The following is a 20,192-nucleotide window of genomic DNA, read 5'->3' on the forward strand; positions in this document are numbered from 1 at the left end:
AGACCCTCTACCCGCTGAATCATCTCCCATCTCTCCTTCAGCCTTTTAAAGATTCTACATTTCTGTAGGATGTGGTCGAACACGTGCCCAGCGTATGTGAGGGTCTGGCTTCACTCCCAAGCACCACAAAAATAAACAAAATAAACACATGGAGAGATGGCTCAGTGGTTAAGAGCAACTGACTGCTCTTTAGAAAGTCCTGAGTTCAAATCCCAGCAACCACATGGTGGCTCACAACCATCCATAATGAAATCTGTTGCCCTCTTCTGGTGTGTTTGAAGACAGCTACAGTGTACTTAGATATAACAATAAATAAATCTTTAAAAAAAAAAAAAAGAAAAGAAAAGAAAATGCGGTTAAAGAAGACTTTCAGTTGGGTTTGGTGCCATGCCCATAATTCCAACACTGGGGAGGTTGACACAGGAGGATCATGAGTTTGGAGCCCATTTGGCCTACTTAAGATCCTGTCTCAAGAAAAACAAATCAGTTGGGCGGTGGTGGCGCACACCTGTAATCCCAGCACTTGAGAGGCAGAGGCAGGTGGATTTCTGAGTTCAAGGCCAGCCTGGTCTACAGAGTGAGTTCCAGGACAGCCAGGGCTACACAGAGAAACCCTGCCTCAAAAAAAAAAAAAAAGAAAGAAAGAAAGAAAAATGAAAATGAAAACAAAAACAAAAAACTCCTGCAGCTGAGTTGAAATTTAGCTGGTGTTCATTCAGGCCCTGGGCTGCTATTTGATTCATTTGCTTGGCTCTGTGGGGGGGTCTGTTCTATGTTCTAGTGTCGCTGGACACAGTTGAGAGATGTTTTAGGGTCCAGTCAGAGCAGCATCATACAATGAGCCAACACATCTAAGGCCCTCCCTCCCAGATCAGGACAAGGAGCAGACTGCACATCTCAAAAGCTGGCCCTTTGATGGTAAGCTTGTTCAGGCCCCAGGTTGCTAGTTGACGCATTTACGGCATTTACGGAGCTGTATGGAGGTCTCTTCTAGGTTCTGGTGTCAGTGGACGCTTTCCCTCCAGTTCTGTGCCTTTGTCAAAATGCCGCCCCAGCTTTCTGGTTTGTGTATGTTAGTGCAGTGGGTGAGTTATTTCTGGCCCTACAGATACAATGAATTTGTTTCACTTTTCTCTAGGTGCCTGCCTCTGCTTGCACTTGGGTTAGGTATGAAAAGGGCTGGACACACCCTCCAACGGTAAATATCCAGTCTTTGTGAGGAAGTCCCAATCCTTAAGGGTGGGACCTGTAAATAATTACCTATAATAGAGGAAATGCTGTATTATCTGTATTATCTGGTCTCCCCTTTGATCCCTGGCCTTGGGATCCCCCTAATTAATTCTGATAAAATACAGAACAGTTAATACTGCCTGTGGGAATGGAGAGGGAGTGGTCACCAGAAAGACTGGCTTTGATAAATAGTCAGCTCTTGAACAGAAGCAGTAGAGAAAGCCAGGAAGGGACACCAGCGTGCCTCACTCATCCTTGTCACTGCTGCCCCTTTTGATTTCTTCCTTCTGGGTTTAATCTGCACAGGTGGAGTACTGTGAGGACTTGTCTGTTCTCAGTCGCTCTTCGCCTTGCCTTTCTCCTCTCCTGACAGCTCATCCCTGTTCTTCTTCTATTGCTCTCTCAGATGAAGAGCCCCATGTCTGAGCATCCTTTTACCTGATTCATAGCAAGTTTCACCAGGCTTGAGGTCACTGGGGACAAGCTCCCTCCCTCACAACCAGTGTCTTCTAAAACCAGGAACTAAAAAAACCACCTTGTGACTCTGATCACCATTGCTGGTCAGAAGAACTGAACCTGAATCTCATAGCCGCCTCTGAGTCTTGACTTTCTGAACCACCCAAGAGATAAGCCAGACTACCGCCCATGGTAGGCAGAGGTGTTGTGGTAAAGAATAAAGTCTTGCTCTTGTCCCTTCCCTTTAGAGTTCTTCCAGATGTCTGTCAATCACATGAATAGGAAAACCCCTCTCAGGAAAACCGTTCAAGACATAGTGTATAGCATAAAGCCCATTAAAACAGGTAGGAGGGCGCAGAAGACAGGCCACTCCCCCCATCCTCCACAATGGTCCCTGAAGCCACTGCCCACCCCACCTTGACAGTGCCTTGTGTTCTTCCATAATGACAGAAATTGTTATATGAGCTTTTATAGATCCAAAACCAACGAAAGTGATAAATCGAAACCTTCTTCAGACACATGGATGGATGAGAACACTGGGTAGGTGAATAGCAACGTGGCGTCAGTCTAAGATGCTAACTGATGACATTCTTAGCAATGATCTGTTAACACGTTCCCAAGATTTATTATGATCACTGAGAGCATATTAGAGCAGACACAGGTGGGCAATGAGTGATTTTGAAGGGCATTCTACCAATATAGTCTTAGATAATTTTAGCTCTCTGATGGAGCTGGCGGAGCAAGGAGAAAATGGATGTCCCAGTTCTGAACAGTTGTAGAAATTCTAATCCATGAGTAGACTCTCTCACATGGAGGTTTTTTTTCCCTAGGAGCTTCAGTTTACACTAGATTAAGTGAAATTATGTGTTGTGTGACCAAACTTTTCCTGGGGAAACCTTATACACATGTGCTAACTGCAGGTAGGGAGCCCAGGACAGACCGGGACGCACCATGAGCTTTATGGTTAATTACAGGTACAGAAGTGACTCAAAGCCAGCCATATTAGCAAACCCCACCTCAGCAAGGGCAACACCTCACAAAAGCTGGGAACCTGGAGCACACTGCACAGCCTGCAGGCAGCTCAGCAGGTTAGAGAGTGTCCTTGCCAAGAGACTCAGCTGGGCTACACCTCTTCCAGGCCACTCAGCTATCTAGTCTTCCTTGCGGCTTGGCTTGTCTGAACGTGACTCTTAGCAACTTCATGACTTACTCCGGGAGGGAGAGGCCTATCAAGTCTGGTCAGTTTTAGGAACTTCCTGAAGCTTTTTGAGTTAAGGATCTTCCTGTTTAAAGGAGCTTCCCCACAGAATGGAATGTTTCAGTTGCCGAGGAAACCAACCGTCACACAACAATATATGTCAAACCATTCCTTTGGTTTGTTTTCTTGGAACAAGGAAAACCTCATCTATTCAGCAAATGTTCATTGCCTTAGGAACTCAAGATTATCTTCAGCTGTATCAGGAGTTTGAGGTCACCTTACATGAGATCCTGTCTCCACAAACAGCAAGAATAGAAAGCTAAATAAATAAATACCAATAAAAAAGTCAATATATCACTAAAAGTATAATTGAACAAATAAAAAAAGGAAAGGAAAAGACTTCCCAATAATGTAGAAATTGATAAGCAATATTAGATGAATATAGGAAGGTTAATAGAAGATAAAAGCATAAAAGATTTTTTTATAAAAGTAAAAATATTACTAAGAGTGTAGTTAGAAACAAAGAAACGGGAGGGCTGGAGAAATGGTTCAGTGGTTAGGAGCATGGCTGCTCTTCCGGAGGACTCGGTTTGAATCCTAGCTCGGACCTGGTGGCTCACAGCTGTGTAACCCTGCAGCGTCAGTTCCAGGACAATCTGATCCCTTTTCTAGCTTCCACAGGCATTGCATTCACAGAACACACAGACACACATGCAAACAGAACATTCATACATGTAAATAAAAATAAATGGATATTTGTTTTTCTTGATTTTTTTTGTTTTGAGAGAGGGTTCCTCCATTCAGCCTTGGCTGTCCTGGAACTTGCTCTGTCAACCAGGCCAGCCACAAATTCACAGAGATCAGCTTGTCTCTGCCTCCCAGAGTGCTGGGATTACAGGCATGCGCCACCACCGCCCGGCTTGAAAATAAATCTTAACACAAACAAACATAAACAAGAACCCCACAGGAGTAGGAAGCACAGAGGCTAAACACATATTCCCCAGACAGAGCAGCCCCTGCCTGCAGAATGTGATGTGTTGGAGCAGTTTGCTTGTGGTCCCTGGAAACTGCAGCTTTCCCTGCTGAGGGATGCGGCTGTGTGCATCAAGTCTTGCAGTGGAGCCTCACAGTTCTAAGGCTCTACCGCAGTGCATGGCAGATGGTGGACTCCAGAGACTGTCCATCTGCTGACTCCATGCCTGGGACCATGGAACTCTAAGGTTGTGTCTGCCCCTGGCCACCAAGGACAGGGCAGCCTCTCCCTATACCAGTCACGCCTGATCTGAGAATTCTTGCCACCTGGTTTCTCCCGCTTGTCAGTGTCTGAGCCATTTACTCTTCGTGCCTGCCACCCCGGGCTCGCTCTCACACTGGGCAATGCTAGGCTAATCTCAGGAAGCTTGCCAGTTATACACAATTCGTTTCCTCCCAAGACCGTGTCTGTCTACTGCTCTCCAAGTCATGCAGAGTGAAGAGGTAGGATTCCTCTCTGTGGCTGACCCATCTGCCAGAGGAACCAGGGTCTCACCAAGCCCGAATGTCATTGGAGACCTCTAAGGCCCGAGCACTGCTCTGCAGGGTAGGACTTCCAGTCTCCTCTTCCCAGGGCACCTGGCTGAGCTTTCAGATGAGGCTTCTGCTTCCCATCCATGAATCAGGCCACTGAGTGGCAGGAGCTAAGCTAAGCTTGCCTTCTTTGTGGAGTCAACATTGGTGTCCTTCAGCTGTTCTGTGTCTGCCTTCATGACATCCAGAAACTTCCTCTTTGGAGCAGGGTCTGCCCTTTAACAGGGTCACATGAAAGCAGCATCTCATCTGCTATTTTACTGTTCCTTCCCTTTTAGTACACCTTACTTTTTTAGATTCACAGCAAAATTGAGCACAAAGTATAGAGTGTTCCTTTACACCTCTGCCCCGACTCATGCACAGCATTACCAGAGAGGTAACGCACCTGGCTCAGTGCAGGAGTACCACCCCAAGTCTGCATATTGCTTTCAGATTCACTCTTAGTACCGAATGTGCTCATGGGCTTGGGTAAACCTATCGTAACATTTATACCAGAGATTTATACAGAAGGCTTTCAGTGCCCTACTCTGTAGGCTTAGATTTTTCAAAACCTACCTTTAATAAGGGTCCTTAAATGCTTTAACCTCCCTTCTAGTCCACCACCCACCAGAGGCAGTGGAATGGAAAGGTTAACAGAGCAAAGGAGAATGTAGACCTGTTTAGAAATCGTTCTTTGAAGCAAATCCAACCTGCGTTGTCAGGATCTCTGTAGTTCAGTTCACGTGAATCAGCAGTGGCAGCTCAATCCACTCACAAACACCATTCACAAATCACAACAGCAGGTTGATCCAGAGGAAACCATGAGGCTCTGTCCATTGGCCTGGGTCTGCAGAAGTGGTAAGAAGCCACCAGAATACCACCGGAAGTTCTTTAGTGGTGTTTCTCTCTCTACAAAGTCATGACAAACAATGGCCAGCCAAGAATGGTAAGGTGAACCAATACCACATGTCATTCACTGTCTACTGGGTTATATTTAAACCCTTTCCAAATATAACATTTTCTCAAGTGCTCACTCTAGCAAAAACTCACATACCCTTTCTCCAGGCAGCTTCCTGTCTGCTCTCAGCAAAACATCTTCCCACATGTCTGCTTCAACAAAAATCATTCTCTCATAAGACAGTTTCCAAAATAACATCACCTGGCACAACTGAGTCTCCAAAATAACCAGAAGTTTTCGTGTCACTACTCCTGTCCCAGCTTCCCTGTCTGCTAACCACTGGCAGCTACTGATCATTTTTACTCCCTGCTTTTACCTTTTGCAGGCTGTCTTAGAGTTGGAATCATTTTGTGTGGCCTTTTCCAATTGCCTTCTTATCCCTAAATGCATTTAATATTCATCCATTTCTCTGTATGGCTGGACTCTGCACTGGGGTACCCCTCCAGGCAGTTCTTCTGTGTCTTCATAGTACACTCACTTTCTGCACCAGTGTCCCTGATGCATCAAACTTAGGTGCTATCTGTCAGAATTCCCCAGTGGGGAGTCACTGGCTTTCCTTCTGTAATTCATAAGCATGTGCCTATTATCTGTAGAATGTGCTCTGTGACTGTATAAAATACCCAGATATTTCTCATTCCATGCTTGCCAAAATCTTGCCTGAAATGATTATTACTATGGTTTTACTAAATGGTGCCAAATGATGACTTTCTAAAACTTTTAAATACAGTTTTGTTTTCTCTTCTCCAATTTTGTGTTCCTTTTCTACTTTTCTTTAAGATTTTCCTCATTCAAAAGAAAAATGGAGGGCTGGAGAGATGGTTCAGTGATTAAGAGCACCAACTGCTCTTCTAAAGGTCCTGAGTTCAAATCCCAGCAACCACATGGTGGCTCACAACCATCTGTAATGAGATCTGATGCCCTGGCTTCTTCTTCTTCTTTTTTTTTTGTGATAGATAACAACATAGATTTTCACTTTATTTTCATCCATGTGGCTCTGTTGTCTTTCTGATGAGCTCTGCTTCACCTCTTCTTCCACCCTGTGTCTGGTAGCAACATTACGCCAAAGAATAGAAGAATAGAAGTTTAAATGTATTCTGCTACTTCTTTTTTTTAATTTTCTTTTCTTTTATTTTAAAAAAGATTTATTTATTTATTTATTTATTTATTAAATGTAAGTACACTGTAGCTATCTTCAAACACTCCAGAAGAGGGATTCAGATCTCGTTATGAATGGTTCTGAGCCACCATGTGGTTGCAGGGATTTGAACTCCGGACTTTCGGAACAGCAGTTGGTGCTCTTAACCGCTGAGCCATCTCACCAGCCCCTGATGCCCTCTTCTGGTGTGTCTGAAGACAGCTACAATGTACTTACAAATAATATACTTACATATAATATATAAGTACACTGTACTTACATGTAATAATAAATCTTTGGACCAGAGCAAGCAGGGCCAGAGTGAGTAGGGCCAGAGTGAGCAGAGGTCCTGAGTTCTATTCCCAGCAACCACATGATGGCTCACAACCATCTGTACAGCTACAGTATACTCATATACAGAAAATAAATAAATAAATCTTTTTAAAAAAGAAAATTAGCAATTCTTATATATCGCTCTATTTTTCTATAATTTGAGGCTACAGAAAAAAAAGGAAGTCATCAAAGACTCTTCAGACCAACAAACAGCTTAAACATGCAAAACCTAATTAAAGAAACAAGGTCACTTCCTGACTTTAGATGGGGTCACTTCCTGGCTTCCAGTGAGGTCACTTCTCGGCTCCCAAACCTTCACTCTTGCTCTGTCTTCTCCAGTACTGGCCCAGTGAGAGCTGAAACAGACTCTCTTAGGTCTCAGTGAGAAATCATATCAAGTGGTAATAGCTGCTCCAGGGTGAGCTCTCATCATTTGACAAGCAAATGGGAGACAGGCTGGGTGGGAAGGTCGCGTGTAGGTCCTAGTGACTTGAAGAGGGAGAGAGAAGGAAGCATAGCACAGGGACTATTGTTTGGTTCCTTGGGATGTGACTACGTGTGTTGCTTATATAATCTCAGCGCTGAGCACTTAACTGGGTCCCACAAATACTTGAGGTTTAATCATTGTCCCAATATCCCAATACACTCTGAGTATACACTGGAATAAAACAGTAAGAAGACCAGTGTTTCATTTTGTTTTGAACCATGTTTGAACCCATAAGACATTTGTGAGTTAGAATAATGCTGAAGTGAGACTGAAGAGAGGGCTTGCCAGTTAAGAGCACTGACGGTTCTTCCTGAGGATCAGGGTTCAATTCCCAGCATCTGCATGGTGGCTCACAACCATCCTAACTCCAGTTTCTTTCTTTCTTTCTTTTTTTCCAAGACAGGGTTTCTTTGTGTAGCCCTGGTTGTCCTGGAACTCACTCTGTAGACCAGGCTGGCCTCGAACTCAGAAATCCGCCTGCCTCCGCCTCCCAAGTGCTGGGATTAAAGGCATGCACCACCACCACCCAGCTCTAACTCCAGTTTCAAGGGATCCGACACCCTCTTCTGGCTTCTTGGACTATATGCATACAGATGGTTACAGATATAATTTAGGCAAAACACCATACACATAAAATAAGTCTTTAAAATATATATCACTCAGATTTGCTTCACAAATAACATTGAATAGTATTGGGAAAGAATTCTCATGGACATTGAGAGAGAGAACTTGGAGAGTCATCATTTTAAAACTCTCATCTCTCAAAAATAACTGGTATGAACCGTCTGGCATCCATTTTTTCAGATAATTTTAAACATACGTGCAACTCTTCTTAAAGTGGTGTTAAAAATGATTAGTTTGCTTTTAAAATAGTGCCATATACATATATATGCATATATATATCTACATTATATATATGTAATGTATATATATGTATATACATATATATATGTGTATAATACACACACACACACACACACACACACATATATATATATATAGGCTGACCTCTAACATGCTAGGTTATCTGCAAATGATCCTCCTACTCCCGGACCACCAGACCTAGTTTTATTCAGTGTAAGACGTGGAACCCAGGTGTGTGTTAGGCAGGCATTCTCCCAACTGAGCTACACATCCTGTCTGGAAGACAGGCTTTTAAAATAAAAGTATCTCTGTGTATCAAATAAGAAGGAATGAAAGATATATTTTGAAAACTAAATTGTATTTTCTGATGACAATGTAAGTAGGGTAAGAACTGTTCATAAATCAGGAAGGTTTGAGATTTTACATCTTTAGATGTTTAACTGAGATGAGAAAATTTTTGTTTGAGTCTATGAAATAAAAATGGTGATAATACATAGAAACCAGGATGCTTTTTGTTAATTAGATAAAGGTCTATTCTCAGACACGTGCACGTGTTTTTAATATTTACACATGTCTGTGTGCGTGTTCACTACAGTGCACGTGTGACAGTCTGAGGACAACTTGCAGAAGGTTCTCTCCTGCCACCACACGGCTGGGGGTCTGTGTGTGCTTGTCAGGGTTGGAGTCAAGCCCCTTACCCACTGAGCCATCTCACCAGCCCTCATTACATGGTCATATCTTCAGATATGGGGGCTAGATCTTCATTCACTTCAGGTAACGTTTTCAAACAGGAGTATACTTAGAAATTCAGTCTTTTGAAACAAAGTATTCATGGCTGGAGAAGTGAAATACTGGCAGTAAACTGATGTGTAAGAAAGACATTGAGCCTTCGGGAGTCACTTCTGGAATAGTAATGCATTTTTCCGAATCCAGATTCCTCATTCCAGAAATTGAACTTAGGGCTACTTCATTCAGCACTTTTATAAGTTATAAAATGTACATTGAGGTACCAGCTCTCTTCAGTATGAAAACAGCTACAACAGGCTCAGGGGGACCTACAGTTTCTCCTGTCCCACCAGGGCTAATGATTGGTATTTGACCAGAATACACATTTTTAAAACGTACCCAATGTTGTGGCAAATTGTTAATCCATTCTAAACTTCCCAGCGGGTGGGTGTGCCTCCTCTACACCAACTCAAATGTTTCGGATTCCCAAAGAAAGACACAATGCAGCCTTATCTTAAATATGACTTAAACAGCCCAATGGCTGGGCATTTCCAAACCTCCCCATGACTAGCACACTCTCCCCTCTGATATTCCTGAATTACTACTTTCTAAAATCTATATTCCATCTCTGCTAACCCGGACCCAATCAGGGGGAGGGGCCCCTGGGGTCACTGTACTCCATTCTTACATATTGTTTGCCTTCTCTCCTGAAGCGCTCAGGCTTGACCTCCCTGCTCCCCCTTCATGGTGATTCTAAAAGCTCCTCTTTTCTGCTCCCTTGCCTGGGAAATCTGAAGTCCGCTTCTGTCTCTCTGTCCACCCATTGGCTGCCAGCCACTTTATTTCACCAATCAGCACCTTACAGGCAGACATAATGGTTCCCATGTAATCTGGGGAGCCTAGTGAACACAAATAGCATTAGAAGCAATCTGCAAAAACCCAAGAGAACAAGGATGTTTGGGGAAAAAATAAAACTATGGAGTTAAGAGCTGTGATAAAACACAGCCTGTGAAGTTCACCTTAACAGTTATAGAGGTATGCAAATCAGCATATACCAACTACCATATGGGTGAGTATCATATAGGTAGTATCATGTGGGTAAGCACTGTATGTGTAAGCACCAGATATGTGTGAGCACCATGTGGGTAGTATAGGTAGAGCCATAAACACTTGTAGGAAGTGGGGATGGATATGTCAATTACCCAAGTGCAAGATGTAGGGATAAACTGAGATACTAGAAACAACAGAAACTATTTACGTAGGGAAAGCACTGGTGATGAAGTGCACTTCATATCCTTCAGTCCTGGTTGGCTTCCAGAACGTTCCTCAGCAGGGGCACAGGAGCACTGCTGCATCTTGCATATCAGAAAGCACAGGATGTCTGTGGCCTTGGAAATTTTTGTGGGGCAGAGAGTGAGGGTGTAGTTAGGCCCAGCTCTGAATTTGCATTTTTAAAATTCTATGTTGTCTATATTACTGTATACAGTGTTTTGAATGAGAATGGCCCCCATAGATTCATATGTTTGAATACTTGGTCCCCAGTCGGTAGAACTATTAGGGGAGGATTATGAGGTATGGCCTTGTTGGAAGAGATGCATCACTGTGGGCAGGCTTTGAGGTGTCAAAAGACATGCCATTCCCAGTGGTAGATAGATAGATAGATAGATAGATAGATAGATAGATAGATAGATAGACAGACAGATAGAAATAGATAGATAGATAGATAGATAGATACATACATACATACATACATACATACATACATGTGTAAACAGATGCATAGACAAACAGGTAGATGAAATATAAATTTCTCAGTGTTTCTTTATAAATTGCCTTTATCAAAACCTTCCTTAGAAATAATTTTAACCATTGCGGGCCAGGAATATGGCCCATTGTAGACTGTTTGACTAATACAAACAGACTCTAGCTTCAGTCCTCAGTACCACTGCCACAAGAGCAAAGTATCAGTAAAAATTATGGAAGCAGGTTCATAAAAATTCAGAATTAAAGGCAATTTGGCAGAAAATGCATCAGAAGTTACCCTCATGTGCACTGCACACAGGGTCCCCAGGGAGCTAGTGTGGCCCTGTGGCTGGCATGGAGTCAGGTTGGCCTTACATTTGTAGACAATACTGACAATACTTGGCTCTAGCCAAGTTCACTTTTCTGCACCTGCTGGGCAGAGCGAGAGCTTGCTGGTGGAAGCCCAGGTCTGCAGACTGCCAGGAAGGCAGTGGTGCTCTAGGTGATCACTTAGGATGAGGAAATGCCCATAGTCACTCCAGTTCATGAAGACACGAACTAACCTGGGCGACCCCGGGTGGGATCTGCATCCTTCTAGGTCCAGGTCTCACCCACATCTCCCCATCCTGTCTCCTGAGTGGCTTCAGCCTGGGGCCAGCCAGTGAGTGGCAACAGATAGATGCTCAGTGTCATGCTCTCTCTCTCTCTCTCTCTCTCTCTCTCTCTCTCTCTCTCTCTCTCTCCAGACCTCATTGGGAGTGTGAGCATCACTACTTCGGAGCAGACAGTTCAGGAAGCCGGAGGGGAAACTGTCCACCTGCCCTGTGTGTTCACCCTTAGCCCCGAGGACCGTGGACCATTGGACATCGAGTGGCTTCGGCTTTCAGGACCTAATAATGAGGCGATGGACCGTGTGGTGAGTGTGCCCTGCGCCTGCGCACTCTCACTAGGCAGGTGTGGTGTCGTGGCCAGAAGCCTCACTGCCCAGGCCTGAGAACATGGATAGAATGACCTGTGATTTCAGAGCAGGAATGTTTATCAGATGTCTTGACGGCTTCAGAAGTCGAGAGGATGTTGTGGACGTTCTGAAAATGTGGTCTTGAACGTAAGAGGTGCTGGTGAGATGACTCAGTGGTTAAGAGCACTAAATGCTCTTCCAGAGGTCCTGAGTTCAATTCCCAGCAACCACATGGTGGCTCACAACCATCTGTAATGGGATCTGATGCCCTCTTCTGGTGTGTGTCTGAAGACAGCAACAGTGCACTCATATAAAAATAAATAAATATTTTTTTTAAAGTGTGTAAGAGGAGACAAGGAATAATAGGGGTGTGCTGAGCAGGCTGGGCATCGAGTGTGTGTGTGTGTGTGTGTGTGTGTGTGTGAACCAGAATCACTAGACTCTGTCTGAATTTAGAATCAATGACTTCTGTCTTTGTTGCTCAGCCTGACTGCAAATTCCGTAGCCTGGTCACTCTTCCCCTCCTCAGCAGCTAGGCTGCAAGTGTACTGCACTGCGCCTGACCCTGATAGGATGTTAAGGTTTATATGAGGCTCCTATAACCAGCAAAGGGGCAATGAAGTGTACACATTGTGACAAGCATATAAATTGTCACGGTCTGTTTTTCTCATTTCCAGATAACTCTTTCATACAACTAACTTCTTAAAAAGCAGAAAAGCCAATCATGGTGGCACATGCCGGTAATCCTTTTCTATGTAGAGAGGGTGAGGCAGGAGGCTGGAGAGTTTGAGGCCAGCTTAGGCTACATATCAATGTCTAGGCCAGCCCGAGCTACACAGTAATAGCAAGTAAGCAAACAAAAATGAAGAAAAATGTAAAGTCTATACAATATGTGTTAAACTATAGAAATCATGTAAAAGACAATTATAGAAGTGTCTTAGTTAGGGTTTCCATTGCTGTGAAGAGACACCGTGGCCAAGGCAATTCTTATGAAGGCAAATATTTAATTGGGTTTGGCCTACAGGTCCAGGGGTTTCATCATAGCAAGAAAGCATGGCAGCATTCAGACAGGCATGGTACTGGAGAAGGAGCTGAGAGTTCTGCATCTTGATTTGAAGGCAATCAGGGGAGACTAGGATCCTCAGGCAGCTAAGAGGAAGCACTCTTCCACAGTGGTAGAACCTGAGCATAGGAGGAGACCTCCAAAGCCCACCCCCACAGTGATGCACTTCCTCCAACAAGGCCACGCCTCTTAATAGTGCTACTCCCTCTGGGTCAAGCAAATTCAAACTACCACAAGCAGTTTTTCTAACCAATATGATCAGAGCCAAATGAAGAACATTGGGAAGTCAAAGACAGTGCCAAAGGAGAAACACATCCAACGACCCCATGTCCAAGTACTGGCTCACATTTAGTATTTTATTTCATTTCACTTGGAATGCTTTATATCAGCTTCACCGAACACATTTACTTTAAAATCTAATCCGTGTTGGACACTGTGATAGTTCAGTGTGTAAGAGTAGTTGCTATGTGAACATGAGAACCTGACCACTCCTGTAGAAAGCTGTGTTTGGAGATGTCTGCCTGTGACAGCAGCACTGGGCCCGGGCAAGAGACAGAGGACCATGGAGGCCTGCTGGTTTCTACCTCAGCTGGTTCAGTGAGGGACCCTGCTGTGTTGGCTACTTTTATGTTGACTTGACACAAGCTGCAGTCATTCCTAGGAGAGGAGGGAACCTCGGTGAAGAAATGCTTCCAAAAGACCAGACTGCAAGCAAGCCTGTAGCTCATTTTCTTAATTAAAGAACAATGGGGGGAGGACCCAGCCCATTGTGGGTGATGCCATCTCTCCGCTGGTGGTCCTGGGTTCTAGAAGAAAGCCAGCTAAATAAACCATGATGAGCAAGCCAGCCATCTGCACCCCTCCGTGGCCTCAGGTTCCTGCCTGTGTGAGCTCCTGATTTGCTTCAGTTATGATGGTAAAGCATAAGTCAGTTAAACCCTTTTCTCCTCTGCTTGCTTTGGTCATGGTGTTTCATCACAGAACACTAGCCATAACTAAAACACTTGTCTTAACAGAATAATAAGGTGGAGTGTGATCTCAGTGAAACCCATTGCTGTCTGTTTGTCTCTGCAGAACCATAGGCCTACATAAACACACACACACATACACAAATGAAAATATAGTATTTATGACAAACGTGATGTTTATAAATTTTATTGCCCCAGGGAAAGAAAGCACATGAAAACATTGGATCTATATTTTGGAGTGTGTATGTGTGCTCCAGGTAGGGGTTTCCACAGATGCCAGGCAATGAGTCAGTATCTCCTAGGGCTGTTGTGGGCCCTCTAACATGGGTGCTAAGACTGGAACTTGAGTCCCCTGGATGGCCAACAAACACCCTTAAGGACTGAGCCATATCTTGAGTCAGCTAATAAATATTTCACAGAAAAAAAAACTTCATTTTTTTTTTTACTCGTGGTTCATAGAGAAATAGCCATTTAAACCCTGAGAGTTTTGTTCTTCTAGTCAGGGATGAACAGCGCAGTCAGGCAGCTGGTTGTTTTCAGCAATTTGCCCATGATATCATCGAGACAGTAATTGAGGGGATTTCAGGGGTTGTGAATGGCTTGTCTTCCCCTCCCAGGATGCACTTCTTCTCTGTACGCTGCCTCTGGACCTCTCTACTCTCCCCCAAGCATAAGAAGTGGGGCCCAACTCTGTGCACTTCCCTTTTGTTCTCCCCTCTTCTCCTTCCCCACAATCCTCAACACCAGCTTCCACCCCAGGTCCTGCTACCCGCTGCCCTCCCTTGACAGAGCGGTGACATGCCATCGGCCATCAAGACTCTCATGTGGTGGCTGCATGGGTGAAGGCTGAGGTGGACCTAGGTGAAGAACACACATCTTCTGTGCTCCGGGCTGACACGCAGGGGCGAGTGAAGAGGGGGTGATGAGAAAACCGTGCAAATCAAATAGCAACCCTTCTAGGAGCCAGCCCTGAATGCTCACCCACTGCGGTTATGTGCTTAGTTTCCACATGCAGCAGAAGATACCAAGGAGAGCTCCAGGGGGCCTGGGGAAGCATCTGCAAGCCAGGGTGGATGAAACACAGACGTGGGGGCCTGCCCCTCTGCTCAATAGGTTCCCACAGAGCCCACAAGGAAAGCCATCTTCCCAGATGCCAGTGACTCTGATGGCGCAGCCCAGCACCACAGTCAATTGAAAATGCATCTGGAAGGAACAGCAGTGTTCGTTCCTGGTTATGACTTGGGCACTGCTGTTACAGGTCTTATGAGTCTCCAATGAGAAACTTCACTAGCAATGTGAAAATTATAATATATGGTAAATTGATTTTAGAGATTATCAAGGAGATTATTACAATTCTTTCCAAACTCAAGTTTAACATAGAGTCTGTTGTTGTCTTTTAAATCTGTCTTCAAGCCCATCATGTCTGGCTTCCAATTTTGTATCAAGAAAGAAAGAAACTTGTCTTTTTTATTAAATCGCACAGGGAAATTATGATCAGCCTTCAGAAGCAAAGGGGTGGCACGTTCTTGTTTCTACCTGGTGATGTGTTGCAGGAAAACAGGAGCAGACAGGAATGAATATGTCTGTGTTCCCGTCCAGTCTGGCCACACAGCTCTCACTATCACGCTCTGCTGTTTATTTGAAATGGGAGAGTGAGGTTCTGACAGGGATCACGTGGGCACATTTCTAATTTGTCGTTTTGTGCTTTAAATATTATAGGTTTCCTCAACCTGCATACCCTCATTTCTCTCCTCACTCCTCTGTCTGTCCTTCATCCCCCTCTCTTTCCCTCCCTCTCTCCCTCCCTCCCTCGCTCCATCTCTCCCTCTTTGCCTGCCTGCCTGCCTCCCTCCCTTCCTCCCTTCCTTCCTTCCTTCCTTCCTTCCTTCCTTCCTTCCTTCCTTCCTTCCTATTGTTCTAATTTTGATTTTATGTACAGAGCTATAATGAAATGGGGTTTTCTTTATATTTTTTCTGTGTTGGCTATTTTTTCCTTCTGTTTTGGATTTTTTTCAGGTTATTATATACGCTGTAGATAAAATTTATTCTGACTTCTATCAAGATCTGAAAGGACGGGTACACTTTAGAAGTAATGACATCGCGTCTGGTGACGCATCCATAAAAATCAGAAATGCTCGGCCTGCAGACAGTGGCACCTACCAGTGCAAAGTGAAAAAAGCCCCTGGGGTTGCCAAGACAACCGTTCAGCTGACAGTTGTCGGTAAGTTGTTGTAGCTGGGTCAAGAGCAGCTTCTCAGTAACAGGCTGAATCTTCACAGTGCTGAAGTCACAACACTTACGGAAGACAAACTTGGCTTTTCCAGTAATAATGGAATTTGTTCATTTTCACTGTGCTAGGAGTAAAACCTGGGCCTCATGCTTGCTAGGAAGGACTCTGCCCCTGAGCGCCACCGCTAGCCCTAGGATTATAATGTCACCTTCTGTAGTATTTCTGACATCCTCACATAGCTTAAAACAGAAAGCCATCACATTCTTGCATAAGAAAAAAAAAAAGAAGCAACTAAATTCTTTGCAAAATTCTTGACATATTTTAAAATAGATGCAGAGTTTTATTGTGAGGCAGAACCCCAGCCTGGACTCAGGGACGCTGTGTTGTTGTCTGCACTGCTGTTGTTCTGAGCTTTGCCTTCTGAGTTTGCCATGAGAATTCAATACGTTTCATGCTCTTGGCCCACAGTCCACTCTGTGTGCATTGAAACATGGAGTCTAAAAGGCTTTAATCGTCCCTGTACCTGTCAGAGTCACCCCTTCAGAGCTGTGTGTGAGCGCTCTGAGCTTCTGCTTTTGATGCACCATGACTAACGAGATTTCTACAGACAAGAGCTGGGTGTTTAGGGGCCTGGCGATACAATGGTGAGGTGAGTGTGAATGTGTGTGTGAGTGTGTCTGTGAGTGTGAGTGTGTGTGTATGTGAATATGAATGTGTGAGTGTGTGTGTATGTGAATATGAATGTGTGAGTGTGTGTATGTATATTGTGAGTGTAAATGTGTGTATGAGTGTGAATGTGTGAGTGTGCATGTATGTGTATGTGTGAATGTGTGAATGTGCGTATATTTATGTATGTGAGTGTGAATGTGTGTATATTTATGTATGTGTGTGTGAATATATGTATATGTATATATGTATGTGAATGTGTGTGTATGTGTGTGTGTGTGTGTGTGTGTGTGTGTGACAGGGGTGGAATTGGCTTCCTTCTGATACCTTTACATGTTTCCCAGTTTCCAGCTCAAGAGGCCACCAGGTTTACACTGGACGCTCCTTTACCCACTGAATCACTGGGCCTGTCTTAAATGCACGTGTTACAGAATACAAATGTAAATAACTAAGACGTAAGCATTGTTAAAGGTTAAATGCCTTCTCTAAAATACTAAAATAAATGTGATTAACCATTTTAAAAAGGGAACTAGAAAAGAAGATAAATTAAGAAATGTCTTGGGGGCTGGAGAGATGGCTCAGAGCACTGACTGCTCTTCCAGAGGTCCTGAGTTCAAATCCCAGCAACCACATGGTAGCTCACAACCATCTGTAATGAGATCAGATGCCCCCTTCTGGTGTGTCTGAAGATAGCTACAGTGTATTTACATACCAGAAATAAATAAATCTTTAAAAAAATGTCTTAAACATATTCCAAGGCCAATTAGCCAATTATTTAGTGAATATTCACTATATAGTTATATATCTATGTTATATATAAAACCACTATGTGTGTGTATATATGTGTGTATATATACACACATATATACACACATATATACACACACATATCTACTTAAAATGAGACTGTTCACCACAGGCTCAGTCTGGAACCCCGTTGGTCCTACTGTTTATGTAGGTTTAGGAGGTGTGACCATGGTGGGGAAAGTATACGTTTGGGGATAGCTTAGAGGATGCAAAAGCACCACACCGCTCCTAGTGCACGCTCTGCTTCCTGACCAGGATGAGAACTCTCAGCTCGCTGCCAATGCGAGTTAGCATGCCGGCCATTCCCCTGAGGAGATGATGAATTCCTATCCTAGAACTGTCAACTGCCAACTGTAAACTAGAAGTCTAAATAAGCACTTCCTTCTACAAGTTGCCTTGGTCACAGGATCTTACCGAAACAGCAGAGGAGCCTAAGATTCATACAGAACTGGGCAGTGTTTCTTTATACATTGTCTTTATAAAAATCTGTTCCTCAGAAATAATTTTAACCATAAGTCCAGGAATATGGCCCATTGTAGACTGTTTGCCTATAAAAACAGACTCTAGCTTCAGTCCTCAGTACCACTGCCACAAGAGCAAAGTATCAATAAAAATTAGAGTTAGGTTTCATAAAAATTCAGAATTAAAGGCAATTTGGCAGAAAATGCATCAAAAGTTACTCTCATGTGCACTGCACACAGGGTCCCCAGGGAGCTAGTGTGGACCTGTGGCTGGCATGAGTCAGGTTGGCCTTGCGTTTGTACACAACACTGACATCCAGAGCTCTAGCTAAGTTCACTTTTCTGCACCTGCTGGGCAGAGCGAGAGCTTGCTGGTGGAAGCCCAGGTCTGCAGACTGCCAGGAAGGCGGTGGTGCTCTAGGTGATCACTTAGGATGAGGAAATTCCCATAGTCACTCCAGTTCATGAAGCCACGAACTAACCTGGGTGTCCCCGGGTGGGATCTGCATCCTTCTAGGTCCAGGTCTCACCCACATCTCCCCATCCTGTCTCCTGAGTGGCTTCAGCCTGGGGCCAGCCAGTGAGTGGCAACAGATAGATGCTCAGTGTCATGCTCTCTCTCTCTCTCTCTCTCTCTCTCTCTCTCTCTCTCCCTCCCTCCCTCCCTCTCTCCCTCCCTCCCTCCCTCCCTCCTTCTCTTCAGACTTCACTGGGAGTGTGAGCATCACTACTCCAGAGCAGACAGTTCGGGAAGCCCGAGGGGAAACTGTCCACCTGCCCTGTGTGTTCACCTTTATCTCTGAGGACCGTGGACCCCTGGACATCGAGTGGCTTCGGCTTTCAGGACCTAATAATGAGGCGATGGACCTTGTGGTGAGTGTGCTCTGTGCCTGCGCACTCTCACTAGGCAGGTGTGGTGTCGTGGCCAGAAGCCTCACTGCCTAGGCCCGTGGACCTGGATAGAATGATCTGTGATTTCAGAAGAGGAAGGGTCATCAGATTACTTGAAGGCTTCGGAGGATGAGCATGGAGCATGTTGTGGACATTCTGAGAACGTGGTCTTGAATGTATGTAAGAGGAGACAGGAACAAGGTGTGCCAAGCAGGCTGGGCAGCGAGGGTGACCATTGTGTGTACCCCAGAATCACTGGACTCTGTCAGAACTCACAATCAGTTTCCTCTGTCTTTGTTACGTTTGTCTCCTTTCATTTCCCTCTGCTGTCTAGCCTGGTCTCAAAGTCCAGGGCGACACAATCCTTCCATACCTCAGCCTCCCCTCCCCAGCAGCTAATCTACAGGTGCACGTTACTACCCCTGGCCATGACGTATTTTAAAACATCTGGGAGGCTCCCATAGCCAGCACGATGGGGAGTTCAACGTTCCCAGAATGCTGAGTGTCACGAGTCTGTTTTCCTCATTTCAAGTTAAATCTCCCATACAATAAATCTATCAAAAAAAAAAAAAAACAGAGCAAAAGCTGAGCATGTGGGCACCTGCCTGCAATCCTTCTCCATGTAGGTTTGGTGAAGCAGGAGGATTGAGAGGAGAGTCAGAGGCCAGTGAGGGCTATAGAGCAAGTTCTGGGACAGCCTGAACTGCAGAGGGAGGCCCTATAACAAACAAACAACAAACAAGCCAGAATTTAAACACTGTAAAATATCAGTGTTAAATTCTAGAAATCACATAAAATATCATTGTAGAAGTTTTCCTGATGAAAGTGAACAGAGCCAAATGAAGAACGCTAGGAAAGTCAAAGACAGCTCTGAGGATGAGCCACGCCCACAGGTTCAGTCTCCCTTACCGGTGACACATTTAGACTTTTAGATGGTCGGTCCTTCAGTATTTTGATTTACGTCAATTGTTGTATATTAGCTTCACCTGACACATTTTATCTAAGAAATCAACATTGGGCTGGAGAGATGGCTCAGTGGGGCTCCTGCACAAGGGCAAGGAACTGTAATGCAACCCTTGCCTGGACACAAACAGTTGCGTGTAGTAATTCATGCTGTTAGCTCCAATCTTGCAAAGGGCAGAGGCAGGAGCATGCCTGGGCCATTTTGGCTAGTAGGCCAGGTCCAGGTTCAGTGAGAGACCAAGTCTCAAAGGAATAAGGTAGAGTGTATACAGCAAGTCACCCAGTACCCTTTTCTGTCCCCAGTGCCCTCATAGGCAGGTGTCTTAGGGTTTTTTTGCTGAGAAGAAACACCATGACCACAGCAACTCTTATAAAAGAAACCATTTAATTGGAGCTGGGTTACAGTTTCAAAGGTTTAGTCCATTATTATCATGGTAAGAAACATGGTAGCAGGCAGGCAGACACGATGCTGGAGAAGGAACAGAGAGTTCTACATCTTGATCAGCAGGC

General features: G+C 44.5%; 1 protein-coding gene across 1 annotated transcript in view; it reads left to right on the forward strand.

Annotated features, from left to right (window-relative positions):
* LOC127689539 (coxsackievirus and adenovirus receptor homolog) overlaps positions 1-20,192 on the forward strand; it is a 28,646-nt gene that overhangs the window by 2,971 nt on the left and 5,483 nt on the right. The window contains exons 2-4 of the mRNA XM_052189233.1: positions 11,422-11,591; positions 15,681-15,885; positions 18,532-18,701. Coding sequence (XP_052045193.1) covers positions 11,422-11,591; positions 15,681-15,885; positions 18,532-18,701 — 545 coding nt within the window. The remainder of the gene's footprint in view (positions 1-11,421; positions 11,592-15,680; positions 15,886-18,531; positions 18,702-20,192) is intronic.

The sequence above is a fragment of the Apodemus sylvaticus genome, chromosome 7, assembly GCF_947179515.1.
Source record: "Apodemus sylvaticus chromosome 7, mApoSyl1.1, whole genome shotgun sequence".
Taxonomy (NCBI): domain Eukaryota; kingdom Metazoa; phylum Chordata; class Mammalia; order Rodentia; family Muridae; genus Apodemus; species Apodemus sylvaticus.